General features: G+C 51.7%; 1 protein-coding gene across 6 annotated transcripts in view; it reads left to right on the top strand.

Annotated features, from left to right (window-relative positions):
* Window positions 1-15,256, top strand: part of LOC142022784 (transmembrane protein 132D-like) — a 592,725-nt gene that overhangs the window by 488,553 nt on the left and 88,916 nt on the right. For all 6 annotated transcript variants that reach the window (XM_075012989.1, XM_075012990.1, XM_075012992.1 and 3 more), the window contains one exon: window positions 9,071-9,214. In XM_075012989.1, coding sequence (XP_074869090.1) covers window positions 9,071-9,214 — 144 coding nt within the window. The remainder of the gene's footprint in view (window positions 1-9,070; window positions 9,215-15,256) is intronic.

Raw genomic sequence — 15,256 nt, forward strand, 5'->3', positions numbered from 1 at the left:
AAAGGGGTCGGCATCGCTGTCTGGAAGCTGGCCACTCCAGACAGCTACCGATCCATGGGCCAGCAGTTTGGTGTCGGCAAAGCCACCGTCGGGGCTGTCTTCATGGAGGTAAGAGAACCCACGGGGGGAGGGCAGGGCAGGGCAGCGGGGCCAGGGCAGGGCAGGGAAGGGGGACTAGGGCAGGGCAGGGCAGGGCAGGGCATGGCAGGGGGGCCAGGACAGGGCAGGGCAAAGCAGGGCAGGGCAGGGCCACGCACACCCTGCTCACCCCTCATTGGTGCTGTCCCATGTGCTTTCTCTGCAGGTTGTGCGTGCCATCAACGCCATGCTCCTGCACAGGCTCGTGAGGCTGGGGGACCCAGATGCCACCATCGCCGCCTTTGCCACCCTGGGCTTCCCCAACTGCTTCGGGGCTCTGGATGGGACTCTCATCCCCATCCGCGCCCCGCATCACAGTGGAGGACGATACCTGAATCGAAAGGGCTACCATTCTGTCGTCCTCCAGGCCTTGGTGGACAGCCGGGGACGTTTCCAGGACATTTATGTGGGCTGGCCTGGCAGCACCCACGACGCCCAGGATTTCCGGAACTCGGGCCTGTGCTGCCGGCTGGAGGCGGGGACCTACATCCCCCAGCGGGAGATCCCTCTGGGGGACACCACCATGCCCTTCTGCGTCATCGCAGATGCGGCCTACCCCCTCCGGCCGTGGCTCATGCACCCCTACATGGGCCATCTCTCCGCTAGGCAGGAGCGCTTCAACGAGCGCCTGAACCACGCACGCCAGGTGGTGGAGCGCTCATTTGGCCGCCTGAAGGGACGCTGGAGATGTCTCCTGACCCGCCTGGATGCAGGCCCCAACAACATCCCCCAGATTGTGGGTGCCTTCTGCGCCCTGCACAATTTGGTTGAGAGCAAGGGGGAGACCTTTTTCCAGGGCTGGGCTGCGGAGGCCGGCAGGGCACATGTCCAGCCACCTGCTGCCCCCAGTCGGCAGGTAGACCCCGAGGGGACCCGGGTCCGGGAGGCCCTGTGGGCCCACTTTGATGAACAGGCCACGGGGTGAACGCTGCCCAGGCCCCCTACTGCCTGCCCCTTCCTCCCCCACACTCCTGCCCCAACGCCTACACCATGGAGCACCCCACCGCACCCCCCTCCCACTTGTCCTGGACAAATGACAGCACGCACTTGTGGCTGAACGTAAACTTTTTTTTTTGCTTTCCGAACCCTTTTTTTTTAACTGTAAATAAATATTTGAACCACAAACCAAAAACTATGTACAAACGTTGAACAAAAGCAATATGTACAAAAATAAAACAATACAAAGAAACAACTGTCCGCAATAATAAAAAGAAAACCAGGGAGGATAAAGGGGAGAACTATTTACATGGGGGGGGATGGGGCAAACTGGGGGCCGAAAACAACAGGGTCCAACTATATACAAGGGGTGGGGCCACGTCCCGGGCCCCTCGCCCCTATAGCCCGGCACCGGGTGTTGGCGGCTGGGAGCCCCTCCGCGGTCGCAGCCTGGTCCGTGGCTGGGTGGGAGCGGGCTGGACTGGAAGGTACAGTGGCCGGCGAGTGTCAGGTGGCTCCAGGGGTCCCTCGGCGCTCCGGCCCTCGCCAGTGGGTGGCGGGGCAACAGCGAACGGGACGGCGATGGGCGGAGCAGCTGATGGTGGGGCTGCAGGAGCAGGCAGGGCGGGCGATGTTGCGGCCGGCGCGGCATGGGGGGCCAGGTAGTCCACCAAGCTGTTAAATGTCTCCATGTAGGCCCCCCATGCCTCCTGGCGCCAGGCCAGCGCCCGCTCCTGCAGCTGGAGGTGCTGCTCCGCGACCTCCAGCTGCCGACGGTGGATGGCCAGCAGCTGGGGGTCCGTCGCCGTCGGCGGTCAGTGGCGCGGGGTCCACCGTCTAGCCCGCCGTGGGGCCGGTCGGTCCTCGGCCGAGGGTCTGCCCTGGAACGATGGTCCCGGAGGGCTCTCCGGGACGACTGATGCCTCGCCGGCGCTCTCTTCCGGTCCTTCTGATGGTGCAGGTGCAGGACACAGGAGGTGGGGGGGAAGAAGAATGGAGACAGGCGTTAGTGTGGGCCCCGAGCCGTGGCCTTTGTCCCCCAGCCCTGTGCTGCAGGTTACCCATCCCCGTCCCCGGGAGATGCTGCTGTGATGGATGGGGTTCAGGGGTCCCCCTGCCCTGCACCCCATCCCCTGGTGGGAGCGACTCTCACTTCACCCCGCAGGGTCTGAGAGCAGGAGAGGTTTCTTAGGCCACAGATGCCCAGTTTCTGGCAGGAGTGACAGCACCAGCTGTCGGAAGAGACAGTCCTTCCAACCCATCCTGGGGAGAAGACCCCAAGGGGTGCCCCTCGGGGATGCAGCTTTCCCCCTCCTCAGGCTGGCTGCCTTCCAGCTCTCCCTTCCCCTAGCCTCTACCTGTGGGCCCCGCCCTCGCCCCCCAAGTCCAAGCCAGCTCAGCTCCTCCCTCCTGTTTGTTCAGGGCAGAGGTGTCACCTGCCAGCTGTAGCGCCAGGATCCTCCTTTGCCCCTGGGAGCTATTCCGCTCTTGTTGCTCATATGTAGCCTGAGTCTCCCTTTGGCACTCCCCACACTCCATCACATGCTGCTTCTGCGGGGTGTCCCACCCCCTCCTCCCGGGGGCCCCTCGAGGTTCCGCTCCCCCCTGCCCCGGGGATGAGGCATGGCACTGTCATGCGGGGTTGGGGGGGCAGGGGCTGATGGCTGCAGTGCTGTGAGGGCCATGGCCCTGGTGTCCTTGGGGCCATGGCCATGTGAGCATGTGGGGGGCCCTGGACACATCTCTCTTACCCCCGCCCCTCAAGCCCAGGGGTGTCCACCAGAGGGGGGTACCTACCTGTGGGTCCGCTCCCACGGTCCGGAGATCCCCGGGGGTCGGAGGCCCTGCTGCTGCTCCGGGATGGCAGGAGGAGGATCTGCAGGCTGGATTCTGCGGAGGAGGAGCCCCCCTCCTCCTCCTCCTCCTCCTCGTGCCGCGATGTCCCGGGGGTGGGCTCCGGGGGTGGCCCCCGGGGTGCGGGGCTTACCTCCGGGGCGGACTCCGTCTGCAGGGCCTGCTGGGGCTCGTCGGCCAAGGTGTCAAGGGTGGCCAGAGGGGAGGAGGTGTGCCGGGAGCCCAGGATGTCCCTGAGCTCCCTGTAAAAGGGGCAAGTGACAGGGGCGGCCCCAGATTGGCTGGCCGCATCCCGGGCCCGGGAGTTACCCTGCCGCAGCTCCTTCAACTTACTCCTGATGTGATCAGGAGTGCGGGCAGGGTGACCCCGGGCAGCCAGGCCGTCGGCCAGCCGAGCGAACGCATCCGCGTTCCGCCTCTTGTTCCCCATTACCTGGAGCACCTCCTCCTCGCTCCAGAGCCCCAGCAGGTCCCACAGCTCGGCCTCCGTCCAGGAGGGGCCCCGCTGCCGCTTGCCAGCCTGGCTGCCCTGGCTCCCCTTGGGGGGGGGTCCCCTGGGGGCGCTGGAGGGGCTGCCGGCCAGCCATCGCAGCTGTGGGGGGGGCTGAGGGTGGTGCAGGCTGGCCTTGTGTGCAGGCTGCAGCCTGCACGTTCCCTCAGCTTCCTGCACAGGAAGGGAGGGGGAGGGGACCTTTAAGGGGCCGCTCCACGCGGCCACCATTGAGCTGAGGGGCTGTAGAGAGCATCTCTCAACCCCCCAGCTGATGGCCGCCATGGAGGACCCGGCAATTTCGACGTTGCGGGACGCAGATCGTCTACACGGTCCCTACTTCGACGTTGAACGTCGAAGTAGGGCGCTATTCCGATCCCCTCATGAGGTTAGCGACTTCGACGTCTCGCCGCCTAACGTCAAAGTTAACTTCAAAATAGCGCCCGACGCGTGTAGCCGCAACGGGCGCTATTTCGAAGTTAGTGCCGCTACTTCGAAGTAGCTTGCACGTGTAGACACAGCTATGGTGTGTCCACACGCAAAATGCGTTTTGTCGACAGTTTGTTGACAAAACTCGGCACTTCCTCCGACACTGTTCTGCCTCTCTTCAATGAGGAATAACACCTTTGTCAAACGTTTCCATCAACAAAAAAGCCATGTAGACACTCCAGGAGCCCTCTGTCAACAGACAGGGCTTCTGGGTCTCCAGGCAGCCGTGTTTGCTGAGCTTCCAGTTGGCTGTCCTGCCAAGAGAGCAGCAGTCTGGACGCTCTCTGTCGATGGAGTGGCTTGCTTTTCTGATCCACTTTTGTACGTGGACATGATCTATTGACAGAAGTTTTGCCGGAAGATCTCTTCTGACAGTAATGTCTGTCGACAGATCACTCTAGTGTAGAAATAGGCAATGTGTTTCTTGTGGAGGAATTTATCCCTTCAGTTATTTTATATGAATTTTACTACATATGCCTACTCCCATTATGGAGAAAGAAATCCTTTCAGCTGCTATTATTATTTTATTTGATTACTATAGAGTTTGGTTGTTCATGAATTACAAGGATATGCACCAAAATACATGGTGTAACGATTATAAAATATCAGCATCTTTTTACAGCTGCTCTGGGAATCAACTTTTACTGGACAGAATATTAGGATAAAGCCTTTCAAAGCGCATAAGTATTCTTCTGGCATCAAGTCTCCTATAATCCATGTTAGTTATGGACAAAGAGTATAATATTTCTTCAAAAGATTGCAGTATCATTTAAGCAGCAGACAATATCACTTTTAAATTAGAAACTATTTTTAGATTCATAGTTGTTACATGTTGGGAATTTAAATTATATATCTCTGCATAGGCTATATAAATATTATGTTTGTTTCCTTGCAATGAAATAATTCTTATTTACTTTCGCCATGGGAACATTAAGCCTTTTCTACCTATTTAACAAATGACTGAAGAAACATTTTTTTAAGGCCCCTGTTCTTTAAATTGGTGTAAATTTACTTTACACATCTCCGTACAAATGAGAAATGCAGGCCAGGACGTCTAAAGAAGGAATTCCCCAAGTGCACAAAGGTGGAATTGGTGAAAACTGTGCAGAAACAATAAGTTGTGGCTGCTTCACAGATTTTAAACATTGATCATTTCGCTTTGCACCTCTCTAGAAGTATCAAGTAGATTTGTCTACTTGCAAAAGCATTTGTCTAGTGCATAAGCTCTTTTATGCTTGCTGATGGGAAATCATTACTCTATTTTAGAATGTTAGGGGTTTAGCTAAGCTCGAGGAAAACTTCCTTTTAAAAGTTGCCAGGTTTCTGAGGAGACTTTTGTGTCCTTTAGAAAGAAGCAACGTTGCAGTGTACAATTTGCCATTGCTGATAGGAGTTGGGTATCATGGTATCATGCCACCTATGTTTTCAAGAAGTTGACAAGCAAGCCAATTTTGAGCCTGAATTTAACATTTGGACCAGGATCCAGATTTTGAATCCTTTGAAATCTGAGTGATTGGAACCAGAGTTTGTAGTAAAATCCATGTATAAACAAAGCACGAACCAGCACCTGTGTCCATGTCTTCTGGAATGTTGCCTTTACGCTGTGATCAGTTGGGCACCATGGGCCCTTGGACAAGGCGAGAGGGGGGCCTCACTCCCAGCACCTAGAAAGGGTGGGGCCAAGGGCAGAAGGGGTGGGACCTAAAGCAAACAGTCCTTAGTGCTGCCTGGATCATGGCACTGGTCCCTCACACACACACACAGCTACATGGAGAGGCACTGCCCCTGCAGCTCAAAGGGACCCAGAGCTCAGAACTTCACTGCTTCCAAAGTAACCCCTGTGCAACTGCCCTCTTTGTTCCCCTCATTGTCAGGCCTGACTGTAATACAGTTGGGCTAGGGACCGTGTTCACCAGCACTTGTACAATAATGAGTGTCGTGGGTCACTGATCCCATGATTGCCTCTGGGTTATGAACTGGTGAAATCCATAAGAGACTGTTCCCATCTATTTCTAGTCCACCTGAGTATAGAAGGCGCCAGAAATTCCATATTCCAAGACTTTCTTTGCAGCCCAAACAGATTCAGATGTGGTTCTGATAAGCTTCAGAACTGGTGGCTGCTTACTTGGAGCAAACTCATGAATATTTTGAAGTTCGTCCTCCTCTAGTTAACAAGGGTCAACTTTTGAGCAGCATATCTCATTGAGTGAGATGGTTCACAAGAGCTCATTTAAAGCCCTCCTTCCTTATATAGCCTTCCAGAATATGCTACAGAGAACTGAGATCAGTTCTAGTCTAATACTAAGGCCTGGATACTGCCCACATAACTGTACTGCTGTAAGTAATAATCCTATTGAAATGAAGCACATGCACAAGGGACTGCAGGATCGGGGCCTAAGTCTTGGCTCTACAACCCTTATACATGCCAAGTAGCTGTCCCATTGGGTGTAATGTTTGCAGACTAGAGAGCTCTGCATTCAGTAGTCAGGTGACTCTGTGATGCCGCTGATTCAAAAGTAAAAATGAAATACTCTGGAAATGCGGTTGCAAACCCTGGATGCCAGGCCTCACTCTGCTGGTCGGATATCCTAAAGGTCATTTATCTTTGTGTAAATTGTAATTTTAGAATATTGGAAGGGTTTGGGAGCTGGTTGGGGGTGAGAAAAGGGGCCTTTATCATTCTCTTTGTAAAAGTCTATTTCCTCCTCCCCCTGAAGATCATGAGCTTGCAGGCAGATTCTGGAAAGACAGCTGTAAAAGACCAAGAGCGTTTTTTTTTCCATATTTAGATACTGCTTTGAACCATAATAAAGTGTCTTGTTTCTTTAAATAGTGTGAAGAGCTCTTGTTTGATCTCTGTCCTTTAGATGAGAAAAATCGGTGCTTCCCTTCTCTCTACCCCAGGAGACAGTAGCGGGAGCTGTTGTCCTCTGACTACTTGGTTTCAATCTTTGTTTCCTTCCACTGTGAAATCACGCCAGGCTCAGAACCCATAGCATGAACTATTTAGATAATGAGAAGTTAGCACTCAGGGGGTTTTGGAAGCCTTTAGTTAAGGACCAGTTGAAATCAAGGCACTCTTGTTCTATGGAATGTTCCTGGATTCACAAGTCTGGTTTTGAAAAGCTTAAAGCATTCCAAGGAATGAGCAGCACCTTGCAATTAGGAATGAAAGAATGCAGAAGCCAAAGTGTGCTTGGGGTTTCCCTTAGTGTAAATCAAGGATGGATGGAGGGAAGACAGTGAAGTTATGCCAGGGTAACTGAGTCTCCAATTTAGTACTGTATCTCTGGGCCAAAATGTAGCAGTATACTTTGCACCATCATTCTTAAAATGGATAAGTAATGTACCCATGGGTAATCTTCCTTTTGGAATAAATGTGTCAATAGTGGTACAGGTTGAACCTTTCTAATCCGGAACTCTCATCTTGCAAGATCTGTAATGTGACATGATTTTAGTTAGCTAGACAACCACTTATCAGGAGCATGGCTGAGTTTCCCGTGATCCCATAAAGGTTGTTTACAGCCACCAGTCCTGGCTCTCAGCGTTCTGTGCTGCTATTTAGCTCTAATTTATACTGAAATGTCTTCTAAGAGCCCAGCAAACAGTGAAAGTGTTTGTAATGTGCTAGAAAATATTGACCTCCCTTGGTCCAGCAAATTCTCTCATCCAGCACCTGAGGGTACCGGAGTAGAGAGGTTCAACCTTTACCTGACTGATATTCACTGAATGGCAGTCAGGGAAGTGCCCTAACAGCTCTGATGATAGAAGGGAGGTTGGCACCAGAATCAGATGGAAGTTCACTGTATAGGAGAAGAGAAACTCTGGAAGTGCAGAGCTGCTGCCAAACATGTGCCATGAGAGGCGGCTGCATTGATTGGCTAGAGCAGTGGACTGGGAATCAGACAACCCGGATGCTATTCCGGGCTCTGCCACTGATCAGGTCTATGATCAGAAGAGAGTCACTGTCTCCCTGTTTCTTTAATCTGCAAGTTCTCAGAGATGGTCTCTCACAGGCTATTTCTACACATGCCACCTTCTCTGCTAATAAACAGCCCAAAATATGCTAATGAGGCATGTATGTAAATTCCCAGCACCTCATTAGCATAAGGTTATGTGATTTGGAGTCTCCAAAATGGCATGTAGAAGTGTGGCCCCCTGGGGGTGGGGGTCTTCTGGAAGGAAGTCCTCCTTCCAGAGGCCCCTTCCTGAAAATTTCGGAGAAAGTGGCATGTGTAGAAACAGCCACAATATGTACAGCACCTAGCACAATCTCAGGTGGGACTTGGCACTACTGTAATAGAAATAATAAATAGCAGCAATAATTAAGGAACATGGGGTTAAAGAAGAGGGCATTCTGAGTGCTGGGATTTAGCACACATTCAATTCAGCCCCATCATCTTCTCCATATATCGCTGGCTCAGGCCCACTGAGGGAGGGTGAAAGGGGACAACTGTATAGGGGCCTGGTATTTTAGAGGGGCCTGGAGCACCGTGTGGCTTTTGAGAACTGGTTGGAGGACAGCACCATACTCCAGGTTGCTCTAAGGTCTGAGTGCCCTTGGCACCGCCCCTTCTGCCAAAAGCCCCACCAGTTCTGGGCCATGGAGCCACACGCCCCACACACACACACATTGTTCCTGGGCCTGCAGTGGCTGTTGGCCCCACTGTTTTGGCTTATACTAGTTTAAAGGTAAGGGTTCCTGATTCTTCTGAACTGTCCCCAAGAGAAAGATGTTGTGTTTTCTACCCTATCCAATCGGCTAGGCCCTTAAAAACAACCTTTCATCATTTCTAGTCCCTCAGAGAGTATGTCTGCACTGCAACTGTGTGTTAAAACACCACACCTGGTTGTGCTGTATTGCTGTTCTCAGCATTACAACTCAGCTGTATCAGGGGAGATCAGACACATGTAAACAGGAATCCTGGCCCCACTGAAGTCAATCCCATTGTCTCAGGTAAGGATTTCACTCCTAAGTGTTACCATCTGCTTGTACAATTGTCCCATCCACCGTGTCAACAAGTCTTTGAAGATCAAGTGAAAATTAACACAAGCTTTGTTGTTTTTAAGGCTGGGCAAAGAAAAAGAGTGCTGGTTTTGATGACAGAAAGGTGGACAAGGAGAAGGCATCTGAACCAAAAGTTCTGTTGTTTGCTGTTTTAGGAAGCTGAGATCCTGAACACAGCAATTCTCACTGGGAAAACTGTGGCTGTCCCTGTCAAGGTGGTTTCAGTGGAGGATGATGGGACCGTGACTGATCTTCTAGAATCGGTGGAGTGCAGATCATCTGATGAAGATGTAATTAAGGTAAGATCCTGGCCTTTAATTAGGAGAAGGCCACATCCCTGCAAGAAATGCAGCCAGTTGAGTTCTCTGACGTGCCGATGTCTGTTCTGTGTGTGGCTAGTTTAATCCCTTCCGAACTATTTTTCCACTAAAAGACAAAGAACTATTGTCATCATTTTAATGTCTAGACCAGCGCACAGGACTTATTAAAACACACGGAAGACCCAGATCTCTGCCCCGCATTTTGGGCTGTGTTTGTCAAAAATAAATAAAGAGATATGGAGGACAGCGTTTGACGGGGCACAGCAGTGTCCTGACCTCATCTGTGTGCCTGTTGGTCTACCTTACCTCTTCTTGCACAGATAATTCAGTCCACATGGAGATGGTTCTGCTTTGGCAGGCTGTGATGGCTTCAGGGCAGAGTAAGCACAAACTCTGGAGAAGGCGGTACTCTTATCTAAGGAATTTGTGTAATTTGCAGTTCTCTTATCTTGGTGTCAATCTGGAGTAGCTCTGCTGGGGCTAATGGCACTCCAGGAAGGTAAAGTGTAAGGATGAATTCTGCTCTCATTTCAGTGGAGTTGAATCAATCAATGGAGCTAGAAAGGGGTAACTGACAGCATAATTTGTCACTGAATGGCCAGTTCATGTACAGGTTGAACCTCTCTAATCCAGAATTCTCTTGTCCAGCAACAGCCGTAATCTGCCATGATTTTAGTTAGCTGGATGACCACTTATTGTGGGTGTGGCAAGTTTCTGTGAGCCCATAAAGTTTTTTTCCAGCCATCAGTCCTGGCTCTCAGCATCCTGTGCTGTTATTTAGCTCTAATTAAATGTTTATTTATCCCTAAACATCTTCTAGGAGACAAGTAAGCAAGGGAAGTGTTGGTAATGCTGATAGACATTATTGACCTCCCATGGTCTGGCAAATTCTCTCACACAGCACCATTCAGGTCCCGAGGGTGCCAGGTTAAAGAGGTTCAACCTGTATTGCCAGATACACCTTATACTTGAAATTATCTTAGTATTTGCTTTCTCCTGTTTCATCCCTGTCTTCCAGTCTCTCAGTGGCAGTCTCTTTCAACTGCACCTGGGAGTAAGCCTCCCAGACTGGACAGACAGACTTGCTGTAATAGGGATGGCACCAGCATGCTAGAAATATCTATCTGGACATAGCAGCTCTGGCAGAGGATTGGGCTATTCCCCCAGTTCAAACCCATTTTAGTCCCTGGGTCCAGGCTCCGGGGTTAGCTTGGCCCTCCACAGGGACTGCTGTGTCCAAATTAGCTATGTTAGTGCATTAACAAATGCACTGCCAGTACAAGTCTCTCTCCTTTGGTTGGGCACTCACTCCCAGCCACAGTGTGGAGGTACCCCTGAGGGACTGGAAGTGTAGCTGTACCTGGTGAGCAAGTTTCACTAGCTTAGACTCAAGGCTCAGACTTGCTTATGCTGTGTAACTCATGCTATGGTTCACATTTTTCTCTGGCCCCTTGTCTCTGGCTGAGGTTCGTTAGACTTCTCGTTCATTCCTAATTTCTCTGCTTGAGGGGAAAGCAAACCTACGTATTAAAATGGAAAAATCCTTGAGAAATGCATCCAGAGGTGGTGGGTGCTGTGAGCTTTACAAACCTCCATATGATGGGAGGCAAATTGCTTTGTAAGGGAAGTGCGTCCTACTCAGAGGTGTGAATTGAAAGAGAGAAAGCAAGAAAAAGAAGAAAAAAATGTGACAACTAAAGCACAACCACCTCCGCATGAGAAATTGCCCAGAGTCTGTGACGTCTTCCTGCGAGAAACACGCTGAAGCATGATCCAGTTTCTTTTCCCGCTGATTTCTAAATAAGGTAATCTGACTTTCAGAACTTCCTGCATCAGGGTTCTGGTCCACAAGACCTGGGCATGCGTTCCACTTTTCACACAGGGGAGTGAAATTTCCATTTAAAATGACTTGCAGGGTTTTCAAGACCAGGTCCCAAACATGCAAGGAAAAACAACAGCTAATCAACTCAGTGCTTTTTGCATCCCTTTAATCCAGAAAGTGTGCAAGTCCCAATCCAACTTTCATGTCTGAGCTGAGGGCACCATGTCACCCTGGGAGTTCAGGACTTCGTTATTTCAGGTCACAGCAGTCAGCACTCAAACCTGTGATAGTCCAGAATGAAAGAAGCTTGAATTCATTCTCCATCTCCTTCTTCTTCTTCTTCTTCTTCTTCTTCTTCTTCTTCTTCTTCTTCTTCATCATCACTCACTCAGTTTGTCAGCACATTGGTAATGCTAGTTGAAATGATTGTCCAATTGATTGCTTCAGATTTGGCTTTTGAAGATTTGCAAAGTTGCATGAGGGCTTGTATGTGGATCTGATACATATATTTAAGTCTGATTTCCATGTACCTTACACAGTTTTGCATGGCTTTTTAAAACAACAGAGGGAATGGGTCCCTTTCATTTTTCCCTCTATTTTTTCCATCCATGCGCAGAATAAATATTATGTGCACCAAGTCATGTGCAAACATGCACCACCACTAGAAACACATGCTCTGGGTGCTGTGGGCATTCCACTAATCAACAGGGCGGTGTTTAAATCTCTCCTGGGTGGCCATCCAAGCCTCGGCTTTCAGGGAACATTGGTTTCTTCCGAAAGAATCTGCTCACAGCTGTTGGGCTTGGTGCAAGAATTATTGGGTAAAACTTAATGGCCTGTGTTATATGGGAGATAAAACTAAATGATCCTAATGGTCTTAAATCAATAAATCTACATAGTGGATATCTCAGTCATTAATACTATAATCATGAAAAGTGCTGAGTACCTTTAATTCCTGTTAACTACAGGTCTGCCTCTAGTACTCGTCTGGCTTCAAGGGGGATTGAGCACCTCACTGGATAAAATCAGCACTGTGCCACATTGGGCCATATTTTTTTTCTCAACAAGCGCACAATCCTCATTATGCACATACTGTAATGCACAATGACGTGCTGTAAAAATTAGTAGATTTCACTGTCATCTTTCTGCAGGAGTGAAATGGCCATCTGGTATGTTCAATGTAGAGTCACCCAACTATGAATACTAAATGTTCTTAAGAAACTGGGCAGATGCCATTTGGTTGTTATATATTAATTGACAAAGGAAGACAACAATAAGCACTTCTGGAGAGAGATGACGGTGTGATACTGAATGACAACAAGATAGGTTGTCTGGAGTTTGCCATTAACACGTCAGATAATCACCACTGGCTGTCCTTAAAGATAAGCTTCTTTAGAAGAGAAAATGAACCACAGCCAAAAACCAGAGTTAAAAGCAGACCAACTAAAAGCAGATTCCTCTGTAAGTCCAAAGTTGGGTTTTTTTTTCAAATATTTTTAATCTAACCCATATGGCTTGGTCTACACTAGGAAGTCAATTGCAAGTATGCGATTCTAGCTGTGACAAATGCATAGCTAGCATCAACTTATCTGCAATTGACTTACCTGGCCTTCTACTCAGAGGGAGGTGAATGGAAGAAACTGTGCTGTCGACCTCTCTTATGCCTTGCAATGTCAAGGAGTACAGGAATCGACTACCAACCCCAGATAGTTCAGTTTCTCACATCTCTACCAGCTGTACGAAATCAAACTCTGGAAGTGTAGTGTAGACATACCCGTAGTCACTGTGGGTCTCTCCCTGAGCTGGTGTATGTAAATCAGCCATATCCCATTGACTTCAGTAGAACTGCATCAATTTATGCCCACTGAGGACCTGGTCCTATGTGAAAGTTTCCTTAGCCAGAGGCTCACAGGAACATTACACTCTCTCAGCAGCGCATTTTCCTATTTCAAGTTGGAAGGATACACAGCAGGCAATGTTTAACTCCAAATCTATCCTCTCTGGGCCCCATTAGCTGAAATATGGCTTTCCAAGCGGATGTGCTGTATCACTGAAGGAAGACTGAAAGCTTCATTTTGTTCCAGTGGTGCACATCAGCAACTGAGGGCTTTGCTTAATATTGCTTGACATGCGCCCTTAAGACCTACACAGGTAATCAGATGTTACTATCACAGAAGCATCCTGCTGGGGGCTTGAAGTTTATTTCCAAGTTAAGGAGGGAAATAGCAAAATAACTAACCAACATGAAATGCATAGAGCTGTAGATGGTGAAAAGTGATTTTCGTTAACTATATTTCAACTTTTCTGTCAGGGAATTTTAACTAGGGCTGTCCAAATAACTGATTTTTCAGTTTGCTGGCAGTTCTGAAAAATCAGGAAAACATTGGCTACGTCTACACGTAAAGCCTACATCGAAATAGCTTATTTCGATGTTGCGACATCGAAATAGGCTATTTCGATGAATAACGTCTACACGTCCTCCAGGGCCGGCAACGTCGATGTTCAACTTCGACGTTGCTCAGCCCAACGTCGAAATAGGCGCAGCAAGGGAACGTCTACACGTCAAAGTAGCACACATCGAAATAGGGATGCCAGGCACAGCTGCAGAAAGGGTCAACGGGCGGACTAGCGCTTCCGGGGCAACAGCTAGCCGCTCCCTTAAAGGGCCCCTCCCACATACACTCAGCCTGCACAGCACACGGTCTGAGGAGCCATAGGCACACAGACCCCGGGCGCCGCAGTCATGGACCCCCAGCAGCAGCAGCAGCAGCAGCAGCAGCAGCAGCAGCAGCAGCTAGAGGTCCACCCAGCCCTCCCGGCAGGAGCAGGGCTTGCCCTGGCCCATGCCATGTGGGAGGCAGCTGAGCACCTCCTTGCCCCAGGGGAGGAGATGCCCCCAGGGCAGCAGGGCTCAACCCCTACCCCTGCAGCACCCCGCTCCACCCCCCGCCTCACACGCCGGCGGCTGTGGAGCTACCCCACCAGCACCGACTGGTGGGAGCGGCTGGTGCTTGGGGAGTGGGACGATGACCACTGGCTCAGGAACTTCAGGATGAGCCGGCAGACATTCCTGGAGCTGTGCCAGTGGCTCACCCCCGCACTCAGACACCGGGACACCGCCGTGCGGCGTGCCCTCCCTGTGGAGAAACGGGTCGGCATCGCTGTCTGGAAGCTGGCCACTCCGGACAGCTACCGATCCGTGGGGCAGCAGTTTGGTGTCGGAAAGGCCACCGTCGGGGCTGTCTTCATGGAGGTAAGAGAACCCACAGGGGGAGGCCAGGGCAGGGCAGGGGGGCCAGAGCAGGGCAGGGGGGCCAGGGCAGAGCAGGGGGGCCAGGGCAGGGCAGGGCAGCGCAGGGGGGCCAGGGTAGGGCAGGGGGGCCAGGGCAGGGCAGGCCAGGGCAGGAGGGCCAGAGCAGGGCAGGGGGGCCAGGGCAGAGCAGGGGGGCCAGGGCAGGGCAGGGGGGCCAGGGCAGAGCAGGCCAGGCCAGGGCAGGGCAGGGCAGGGGGGCCAGGGCAGGGGGGCCAGGGCAGGGCAGGGCCACGCACACCCTGCTCACCCCTCATTGGGGCTGTCCCATGTGCTTTCTCTGCAGGTCGTGCGTGCCATCAACGCCATGCTCCTGCACAGGCTCGTGAGGCTGGGGGACCCACATGCCACTGTCGCCGCCTTTGCCACCCTGGGCTTCCCCAACTGCTTCGGGGCTCTGGATGGGACTCACATCCCCATCCGCGCCCCGCAGCACAGTGGAGGACGATACCTCAATCGGAAGGGCTACCATTCTGTCATTCTGCAGGCCTTGGTGGACAGCCGGGGACGTTTCCAGGACATTTACGTGGGCTGGCCTGGCAGCACCCACGACGCCTGGGTTTTTCGGAACTCGGGCCTGTGCCGCCGGCTGGAGGCGGGGACCTACATCCCCGAGCGGGAGATCCTTCTGGGGGACACCACCATGCCCTTCTGCGTCATCGCAGATGCGGCCTACCCCCTCCGGCCGTGGCTCATGCACCCCTACATGGGCCATCTCTCCGCTAGCCAGGAGCGCTTCAACGAGCGCCTGAACCGTGCGCACCAGGTGGTGGAGCGCTCATTTGGCCACCTGAAGGGACGCTGGCGATGTCTCCTGACCCGCCTGGATGCGGGCCCCAACAACATCCCCCAGATTGTGGGTGCCTGCTGCGCCCTGCACAATCTCGTG

Source organism: Carettochelys insculpta, chromosome 18 (genome assembly GCF_033958435.1).
Source record: "Carettochelys insculpta isolate YL-2023 chromosome 18, ASM3395843v1, whole genome shotgun sequence".
In the NCBI taxonomy this organism is placed as follows: Eukaryota; Metazoa; Chordata; order Testudines; family Carettochelyidae; genus Carettochelys; species Carettochelys insculpta.